A 10000-nucleotide genomic window follows, 5' to 3' on the forward strand; every position below is an offset into this window, starting at 1 on the left:
TGAGGTAGCAGGGGTAGTCGCCAATGGATACGGTGAGTCATCATTGCTGCAATGCGTGCAATAAATGATCACACGCAATGACACGGTTCAACCACACACATACACACACAGTTGTGCTGCGCACCTTGGCATAATAAGCAGTCCGGAGTTTCTCCTTGAACTTCTTGAGAACAACAGCGGTGTGGCCCCATGTTCCGTCGTGCACGTCGCAGTACGCGCCCCTGATGACAGGTTGCATGGGCGTTGGTGTTCGCTGAATCAGAGAGAACGAAGGTTGCGAGCGCGTGCGTGCGATAAAACACAAAACCCCAACACCCCAACATCAGACAGCACACACACAACACAACACACACACACACACACACATAACTCACGATGAGATGACTGAGCCGAATGTCATGCTGTCGAATGACGTCATCCAAAATGCAGAGTAGCGTTCTGAAATATCATCAGACTCAACCTGGGCCTGTTCCAGCAGCTCCAATCGCCGCGTCAGCTCCTACATACACACACAACATAGTTGCACGTCGTTGTCGTGTCAAACACGCAATGCAATAACATGACATATTCACACCGCGATACACCCTACACACTGCACCCTGCATGCGCCAGTCGGTGTGCGCACACAATCCAAAGCATGGCGCGGTATCACATCCCCTGCACACACCACCACCACCACCACCTCCTCCTCCTCCACCACCTTCTCCTCCTCCTCCACCTCCACCTCCTCCTCCTCCTCCTCCTCCTTCTCCTCCTGCTCCCTCCCTCCTCCTCCCTCTGTGCACACATCTCTTCAATGCGCAAGCGTCTGTGGCTGACTCACCGCCACCTGCGACTCCTTCCTGATTCGCTCCTCGTCGCCCTTCTCCTTCAGCTCCCGCACAAGGCGGTGCAGCCGTGAAATCTCCACCTCCTCCGCTAGCGCCTTGGATGCAAGCTGGGTGCGCGCCTGCACACGCACGCGCGTGATTGACAAAGAGAGAGAGAGAGAGAGAGAGAGAGAGAGAGAGAGAGAGAGAGAGAGAGTGTGTGTGTGTGTGTGTGTGTGTGTGTGTGTGTGTGTGTGTGTGTGTGAGCGAGTGACTGCCAAAGACAGACAGACACACAGATATACACACAGACACACACAGATATACACACACAGCTGCACAAGAGACAAGGTCCGTGGCTGGCTTGTACAGGCATCGAGACACATTTCTGCGTTCACAGCACCACCCCCCCCCACCACACACACACACACGCACACACACACCTCGTGTTCAGTCTTGAGCGCCTGTTTCGTCTCTTCCGCCATCCGTCGCAGCTTCTCCTTCTCCGTCAGCTCTTGGTCCCACATTGCCCGATCAATCGGCGACACAGCGCCATCACTGCCGCTGCCAAGACGACCAACACCACCATCAACACCACCATCAACACCACCATCAGCGCCATTACGTCCATTCACGGTAACGGATGGTGTGCGTTTCGCCTTCCCAGATGGCGGGTGCTCTGCTGCTTCTGTACCGTCAAATGAAAACACGTCCTTCGGTCGCTGAGGTGGCCCCGTGCCTGTCACTGTCGCCGCTGCTGGCGTGGTTGCTGTTGCGGATGTGATTGCGAGCGGAGAGGAGGACGTGCGTCGGCCCTTCGCTGCTGTCGTTGCTGCTGTTGTTGCTGGGGTTGTTGGTGCTGTCACTGGTGCTGTCGTTGGCGTCACAGCATTGCTGCTGCCAGCTCGACCAGCGGGTGTGACTGGCGCCGATGTCACCATGGCACCGCCACCGCCATTGCCAGTGCCAGTGGGCGTGGGTGTTGTGGTCGTGGGCGGTGTGGTGGGCGGCGACTTGATGGACGCTGATGATGAGCGACGAGACGCACGCGTTCGTGGTGCAGCCGGCAGCTGGCGCGCAGCCGTCATTGTCGCCTCATTTCGCACATCCTGCTGTTGCTGCTGCTGCTGCTGTGATGGAGGGTGTGGGGGTGACTGCTGTGATGGTGTGGATGTCGGCGACTGCTTGGGCGAGGGCGCGCCCGCCAGCAGCTTGGGAGCGCTCTGCTTCGACAGCTCACCGTTTGGCAGCACCTCGCATGTATTGTTGTGTGTGTGTGTGTGTGTGTGTGTGTGTGTTTGTATTGTGTGTGTGTGTGTGTGTGTGTGTGTTGCGGGAGCGTGTGTTGTGTGTTGGGTGTTTGTGTTTGTGTGTTGTGTGTTGGGTGTTTGTGTTTGTGTGTGTGTGTGTTGTGTGTGTGTGTGTGTTGCGGGAGCTGTGTCAGGCACGCACGCAGGTCCATCACGACACCCCTTCCTCAAGTGGCAATGGCGCAACTGTACGGGTGCGCACCTTCCCCTCTGGCGTTCGTCCAGCTGATGGCACATCTGCAGAGATATACAAAGACGGATGGAGCTTGTCAGACGCGCACGTGCAAACACAGCACACAAGCAAACACAGCACACACGCAAACACAGCACACACATACACACGCGCACACGCGCACGTGCAAATATCCCACAAGCAAACACAGCACACACGCAAACACAGCACACACGCACGCACGCACACACATACACACGCGCACACACGTACGTGATATGTCCCAGAGTTTGATGCTTCCATCCCACGAGGTTGTGGCCACCGTCTGGCCAGTCGGACTGTGGTCAACAAAGGTGTCGCAAGATGCACGCGCCGCAGTGACAGCATCAGCGTGGTGTGGTAGTTCATGCATGTGCTGACGGAGACACAATCGCTCATACAAAGACACGCACACGCACACGCACACGCACACACACACACGCACACACACACCTACGCGCACACATCCACGCACCTGAAGTCACAGGAAGAGGCGCACTGCCTGTGCCCGTGCAAGATGGAGACGCATTTGCAGCTCTGCAGGTTCCAGATGCGCGTTGTCGTGTCTGCACACGTGGACGCCATGAGCCAGCCGTCCGGGGAGAAGGCGACACCAGTGACAATGTCCGTGTGCCCTCGGAACACCATGAGCTGGCTGCCGTTGTCGATGCTCCACGCGATGATGGTCGTGTCGCGGGAAGCAGATATGACGATGCGGTCGTCCAGCGGGCTGAACTTGACGTCTGTGACGGCGTCGCGATGGCCCGTCAGCGCCTTGAGCTTCCGCCGCGTGGCCGCGTTCCAGATGATGAGTGTGTGGTCCTCGGAGCCCGAGGCAATCAGGCGGCGGCCCGGTGGCGAGAAGCAGCATGCCAAGACGGGCGCACTGTGACCGACCAGCTTGGACAGCATCTCGCCCGTGCCCGTGACCCACAGGATGACGCTCTCGTCTGTTGAGGAGGAGGCGATGGTGCGGCCGTCCGGCGCGAACGAGACGTCGTTCACCTCCAGGCTGTGGCCGCGCAGCGTGCGCATGACGCTCCCTGTGTCTGTGTTCCAGATGCGGACGGTCTTGTCCTTGGACGCCGTGGCCAGGATGTGGCGGGTGCGCGGGGAGAAGGCAAGCCCGTTGATGCGGTCATGGTGCCCGCGCAGCGTGTGCACCTCGTCAAAGTTGGCTGTGTTGAACACCTTGGCGGTCTTGTCCTTGGACGCGGACGCCAGCAGGGATCCGTCGCACGAATACTCCAAGGTCAGCGATGGGGTGGCATGCGCCAGGACGGTGCGCAGCAACCGCTCGGCATACATCGTATCGGCGGCCATTGCGCTGAGACTTGGACTGGGACTGCGTGTCAATGGGCACGTGCAGAGACGTGCGCGTGTTGTTCGCGTTGGTCAAAGTTGGCGGCACGTGTAGGGAGGAGGGCGGGGTGTGGCGCGTGTTTGGGTGAGAGGCAAGGCTCGAGGGAGGAGTGGTTGGTGTGTTGGCTGGTTGGTTGGTGTGCTGGGTTGGTTGTGGCTCGCGTCCCGTCCAAACGCGATGGTGATGCTGATGCTCTGTCGGAAGGCTGTTGGAAATGTAAGTTGTCACACACAGAGCAACCACAGGTGTTGCTCTGCAGCTTCGCGAGGATTGATGTGAGGGATTGGTACTTGCTGCTGCTGTTGCTGCCGGTGCTGATGGTGGTGGGTGGGTTGGGGGAATGCGGCACACACACACACACACACACGAGCGGAAGAGGAGGTGGCGTGTGTGATGATACCTGTTGTGATCAACAACTGCGACACCCACACAAACAACACGGCGTCTGATATTGCTTCTTTCGAAATTCGTGCATGCACGCAAACGACGAGCAAGACTTTGGGAGTGATGTGGCTTTGCTGTTTTGTTGGTTGCGTTGTGTTGACTTGCTTGCGGCTGTTGCTCCTGCTGTTGTGAGTCTTGTGCTGTTGTTGTTGGGTTGGCGTGTGTGAGGCTTGCTTGATGTTGCTTCACTTTTTGGCTGTCTTTTCGTGTTGTCATAGTGTGTGGGGTGGTTGCTACATGTGCTGTACGAGCAATCAAACGCGTGGCTCATCCACACAGGCAGACACAGGTGCAGATGCAGACACAGGCAAGTAGCGCCAAGAGCACCGATGCTTCACAGCTGTCGCCACCATGCCCCACATCACCTCTTCATCTCAAGACTCGAACAACAACTCTCAACAAAAGAGGCCAATCGCGGCTTCAACTGGTATCAGCCTTTGGCTTCTTGTTCTTGAACACAATCTTGATGTCCTCCTTCTTGATCTGAGAGGGTGGGAGACAGAGGCCGTGTGACAGTGTATGAGAGTGGGAGGAAGAAAGGCAGAGGGCATGCGCGTGTGTGGATTGTGCATGTGTGTATGTGTGTGCGTGTGTAATGTCCTGTGTAGAACAAGGTACTACAACGAACAGTGCGCATGTGCGTTTGTGTGTGTGCGTGTAATGTCCTGTGTAGAACAAGGTACTACAACGAACAACAGATATCGTCAAAACATCACGACAGCCAGCAGGCCAGGCACGCACCCCGTCGAATTTGCTTGTGAGAAAGTCAACAATGTCGACTGTGACGTCGCCGGTCACCTGCACCTCATCGTCGCCAACCACGCTCGAGCTCGCAGCAAACCTTTCAACACAAACCCCGCCCGCACGTGTCCGTGAGCCAAAGCAGTGCAATCTATTTCGCGCGCGCGAATGCACAGACAACCTACACCAACATCTGCAGTAACAACGGCAACCAACGCCAACAACGGCAATAGCAACAGCAATAGCAGCAGCGCTGTACTGCTTACCGCCCGGAGATGGCCTTTGATGCCTTCTTCAGGTCGATGCCTGCACGAGGCAGCACAACGCAAACGACACACGAGTCAGCGCATGCAGTCTTCGCATCCAATTGCATCCAATGGCATCCAATGGTATCCAATGGTACCTACCACGACACAACCACAACACAACCACAACACAACCACAACACAACCACGACACAACCACAACAAAACCACAACACAACCACAACACAACGCAAACACACCACACCACGGCAACAACGTCAACCCCACCGAATGCCTTGAGGCCAGCAATGTTGGACGCAAACTTCTTCTTTGTGCGCTGGATGCGCGTGACGACAATCGCCGACTTCTGCTTATGCAACAGTGCATGCATGTGTGTGTGTGCGAGTGTGTGTGTGTGTGTGTGTGTGTGTGTGTGTGTGTGTGTGTGTGTGTGTGTGTGTGTGTGGAGGAAGCAAAGGTGCAACAGGCGAGAAAGGTCAGTCAAGGAAGGAGTATGCATGTGCCAGTTGTCATGTGCACGTGTCATGTGCACGCCACATGTGCGCATGTGCCATGTGCAGAGTACATTACACAGTGCAGTGAGCTCATTGCACTCGCAGGGCATGCAGTGTGGCGGTCGCACCTTGGTGTCCTCGGTGAATTTCACTGTGGTCGAACGCACACAGCACATGAAATGAAAAGAGGCGGCAGAGGATATGAATGGGTACACGTGCATCACCAAAGCAGAACATGCACGTTCAAGGATGTCAACACATGTGCACGCTCGACACGCACACATATGACATACACATGGGTACACCACACAACCGCGTACCTTGTGCAGGCTTCTTCTTGTCCTGGACCTCATCCAAGTTCACTGCAAGAACACACAAAGGAGGAATGACAAGCGATCAGCAATGACAGCATGATGGAAATATGACGGGAAAGGGCGGTAGCACGTGTCGACAATCAGAAACACAGTCACACACACACACACAAGCACACGCACACACGCACGTACGCACACACGCGCAAACAAAAGCATGCAACACTCACAATCGCCGAGGAGCTCTGCAAACAGGTCTGGGTCGTCCTCCTTCAGCCTCGTGTAGCACTGCTTCTTTGTGTTTGAAAACTCACAGTACTCGTACGGCATGGTACACACTGCATGGAGCATTACCCAGAAGAACCACCCCCCCCCCCATTGTGTGTGGATGGCATGACATGATGGTGAGCGCGTGTAACTAACAATCCATGCTGCGATGAACGTGGTGATTTGCGTCCACAATCAAACCAGGATGCAAAAAGCAACACACCCCTCCTGTATTTCATTTTTCCTTCCTTCACACCACACATGAAAGCCCCACGCCGCCTCACCTGGGCAGTACTTGACCACAACCGGCTCGGGGATCTCCATGGGGGCGCCCTCGCCCTCGCTCTGATGCTCATCGTCAGACATGATGATGGTTGGAGTCGTGTGGTTGGTGTGCTTGTTGATATGGGACTACTATTTATGGCGTCGTTAAACAGCTGCAGCCATGCATCTTTTTCAGTGTCGTGTCGCCACACCATTGGTGTGCGCATGCTCGTGGCTTGTGGAGGGTGGCGGGCGTGTGGCGGTGGTGAGAGGGGTGGGGTAACACCTGCGCGAGATGACAATGACAGCCAGGGTGAGGAGCACAGCCAACACTGTTCGTCCGTGCTGCTTGATCAGTTTCACCAGCACCACATTCACCAGAAACGAATCCCAGGCCTCCTCAAAGTCCTACACATATTTTGCAGCGTGGATGTGTGTGTGTGTGGATGTGTGTGCGTGTATGTGTGTGTATGTGTGCGGGCGTGTGGATGTGTGTGTGTGTGTGTATGGATGTGTGTATGTGAGAGGGGGCAAACTGAGTCCATCATGCGTGTGTGTGTGTGTAACAGTGTCCCGATGCAATCAATGAATGAGCCATGAACAATGAATGAATGAATGTGGGCTGGGTGTTGTACTGTTACCGCTGGTGGCGCCATAAGCTTCTTCTCCGTCGACAGCAGCGTGTCAAAGAACGGGCAAAATGCAAACGGGCTCGGCTCCGATTCGTTTACAAACAGCGGCTCTGGTGGTGTGTATGCGTATGTGTATGAGTATGTGTATATGTATGTGTAAGATGTGTGTGTAAGATGTGTGTGTGTGTGTGTAAGATGTGTGCGTGTAAGATGTGTGTGCAAGATATGAGTATGTGTATTTTCATATGTGTGGCCGAGGCGCGCGCAGGGCGTTCATGGCGGAGCACACCAGCCAATCTACCGTGGTCTTCAAGGCGGTGCTGCGTGTCCTCCCAGCGCTCGATGGGTTTGGTGGAGCGCGCAGAGAGATTGCCGTTGTGCAAGTCAAGATACACGGGGTGCTGGTCATCCAGACGCGGCCAATGCACTTCTGTACGCAGTGCACGTTGTATCAGTGGGTGACGGATGAGTGTCGAGGGCGTGCAATGCTCAGAGTCGAAAGGAGGAGAGAAACGCAGGGTGTGTGCTTGTGCGTATGCGTGTTTGCCTTGGAATTGGCAGACACACGCACGCCCTTCCGGCCAACAGACAAGACTCACAGCCCTCAATAGCCACCACCACCACAACAACAACAACAATTCACCACCACCACCACAACAACAACAATTCACCACCACCACCACAACACCACTTTGTCACAACCAGCATATTGCTCGCACCGCCGCTGGAGAGGTTGTGCGTGGAGCCGCGGGCAAAGGCGTACCACAGGTCCTGGATGGTCTGGGAGAGGTGCTTCTCTGCATCGCTCATCTCAGGCTCGCCCTCAAACACATATCTACCATGCACGCAGGCGCAGGAGTGATTGATGGGTGATATCGATGTTGGTTGTGGTGGTCGGGAGGGGGGAAGGTGCAGGGAGCGTTGGAGTGTTTCACAATCAGTCGCAGTCGTCTTGCACACAACACAACAAGTGCAAACTCGCTTTCGCACGCACACGTGCACACACATACGCACGCTCACATGAACTCATACCTGAGTTCTGAGCCGTGGAATGCACCCAGCTGATCAAAGGGCCAACCAAGTGTTTCCGGCACAAACGTGTAGTGGTACACGAACACGTGCGATTCAGGGGACGAGGCAAGCGCCCTGGCGATGGAACGAAAGCGTTGAACGTGCGTTGAACGCGTGTGGAGCGCGTGTGGAGCGCGTGTTGAACGCGTGTGAGTTTGGGGGTCGGGAAGCAGGTGAGCAAGAACTTATCGATGTTGCCCTGACAGAGACAAAGGCGGGGGGGGGCAGAGAGAAAGAGAAAGAGATGCACACACACATACACACACGCGCACACACGCACACACGCACACGCACACACACACACACACGCGCGCGCACACGCACACACGCACACACACACACACACAGAGACGCACACACACACGCGCGCACACACGCACACACGCACACACACACACAGACGCACTATATACACACAACTCCTCCCCTCCCCCAACACATACACACACACACACACATTGCTGTTCTGAGGGTTGAGCAGGACGACATGTTGTCGAGGAGAGCAGCCATCTTCTGGAACGGCGACCACTCCTGCGGAAAAAGCGCCGCAACCCGCCCAAGCTGCCGCCGTGTTGGTGGTGTTGCAACGCCATGCCGTGTGAGGTGTGTGATGTGATGGCCGTGGGCGAGGCGGGGATGAAGGAATGCATGAATACAAATCCCTCCGTCATCTGCACACGCGCGCACACACTTACACAAAGTCTTGCATCACCTCCATGCGGCCGCTATCTCCACCCATGCCACCACCACCGCCACCAGCAGTACCAACATCACCACCACAATCGTGTCCTTTGCAGACCTGGTCTTGGGCGAATGTTGCTGGGAGAAGATCGCGCCATGAGCTCTCAAACACGGCGACGTTGTACGCAATCAGCAGAAACAGAGACGCCTCGTCGGCGTTGTTGCCGATAATCACATCAACCTGGACGCGAAACAGAAGGAGAGGGAGATGGAGAGAGAAAGAGAGTGCCAGAGCAAGAGCGAGAGAGAGAGAGAGAGAGTGTGTGTGTGTGTGTGTGTGTGTGTGTCCTTCATGCGTGGCGACACCCGCCACCACCATTAACATCTTCACCACCACCACCACCACGCAGACAGCTGCCGCCACCACCACACCGTGTACTGACCTTGTTGTGCTTGTGCTGGCGCATGAGGGAGACGGGGTAGTCTGGGATCACGACACCATCAACAGTGGGGAACCAGCGCACCCCCGTGTGCAGCAGCAAGCCGCGCTTGTTGTTGAACGCCCGCTGTATCTTCTCCGCAGGCAGCGAGCGCAGACATGCAAGCCGGTCCCCAGCCTGATTGGGAGGAGTGATTGGTGTGATGGTGTGGCGACGATGTGGTGTGGTGATGTGGTTGTTGTTGGTGATGTGTGAGTGGAGCGTTTGGGCGATGCACGCAACACGTACACGTGGCGGTGTGATGACGTCATGATGAACGCGCGTGTTGCAACAGCAGCAACAGCAAGCAACAGCAAGCAACAGCAAGCAACCACTGCGCAGCAGCCTGTGAACTCACATCCCCACAGCCAACGTGCTTGGCGAGTCGGTTGCCTTGGTCAACAGCCTCTGAGGAGAGGATATCATAAAGATTGGGGACAAGGGGGGGAGGGGGCAGTGGGTGATGGAAAGCCGCTAGTGAGGGCGATTGAGGGCGTCCCCACAAGTACACTGGCACACGTACACACGCACATACACACGTACACACACGTAGGCACACGTACACACGCACATACACACACGTACACATACGTATACATGTACACAAGTGTGTCGCTCACCTTCGTACGACTGGAACTTCATGTCGCACATGGACGA

General features: G+C 55.9%; 3 protein-coding genes across 3 annotated transcripts in view; all 3 read right to left on the bottom strand.

Annotated features, from left to right (window-relative positions):
• Positions 1-4185, bottom strand: part of PTSG_11993 (uncharacterized protein) — a 6406-nt gene extending 2221 nt beyond the window's left edge. Inside the window, exons 1-7 of the mRNA XM_004995842.1 lie at positions 2806-4185; positions 2565-2629; positions 2322-2356; positions 1253-2062; positions 824-949; positions 375-499; positions 108-221 (exon numbers count right to left, since the gene is read on the bottom strand). Of these exons, the coding sequence (XP_004995899.1) occupies positions 108-221; positions 375-499; positions 824-949; positions 1253-2062; positions 2322-2356; positions 2565-2629; positions 2806-3653 (2123 nt within the window). The 5' untranslated portion in view covers positions 3654-4185. The remainder of the gene's footprint in view (positions 1-107; positions 222-374; positions 500-823; positions 950-1252; positions 2063-2321; positions 2357-2564; positions 2630-2805) is intronic.
• A 121-nt stretch (positions 4186-4306) lies between these two features.
• PTSG_11994 (uncharacterized protein) lies at positions 4307-6626 on the bottom strand. Its single transcript, XM_004995843.1, has 8 exons — positions 6501-6626; positions 6180-6287; positions 5959-6000; positions 5767-5789; positions 5412-5490; positions 5145-5184; positions 4879-4978; positions 4307-4620 (listed from the first exon to the last, which is right to left on the bottom strand). Exons 1-8 carry the CDS (start codon positions 6580-6582, stop codon positions 4558-4560), a joined length of 537 nt encoding a protein of 178 aa, XP_004995900.1. The 5' UTR covers positions 6583-6626; the 3' UTR covers positions 4307-4557.
• PTSG_11995 (uncharacterized protein) overlaps positions 6623-10000 on the bottom strand; it is a 5592-nt gene continuing 2214 nt past the window's right edge. Inside the window, exons 8-17 of the mRNA XM_004995844.1 lie at positions 9964-10000; positions 9702-9751; positions 9308-9481; positions 8983-9105; positions 8641-8744; positions 8145-8258; positions 7832-7947; positions 7414-7542; positions 7122-7222; positions 6623-6888 (exon numbers count right to left, since the gene is read on the bottom strand). The exon at positions 9964-10000 is cut by the window's right edge and continues 96 nt beyond it. Coding sequence (XP_004995901.1) covers positions 6673-6888; positions 7122-7222; positions 7414-7542; positions 7832-7947; positions 8145-8258; positions 8641-8744; positions 8983-9105; positions 9308-9481; positions 9702-9751; positions 9964-10000 — 1164 coding nt within the window. The 3' untranslated portion in view covers positions 6623-6672. The remainder of the gene's footprint in view (positions 6889-7121; positions 7223-7413; positions 7543-7831; positions 7948-8144; positions 8259-8640; positions 8745-8982; positions 9106-9307; positions 9482-9701; positions 9752-9963) is intronic.

This window comes from Salpingoeca rosetta (genome assembly GCF_000188695.1).
Source record: "Salpingoeca rosetta unplaced genomic scaffold supercont1.7, whole genome shotgun sequence".
NCBI lineage: Eukaryota > Choanoflagellata > Craspedida > Salpingoecidae > Salpingoeca > Salpingoeca rosetta.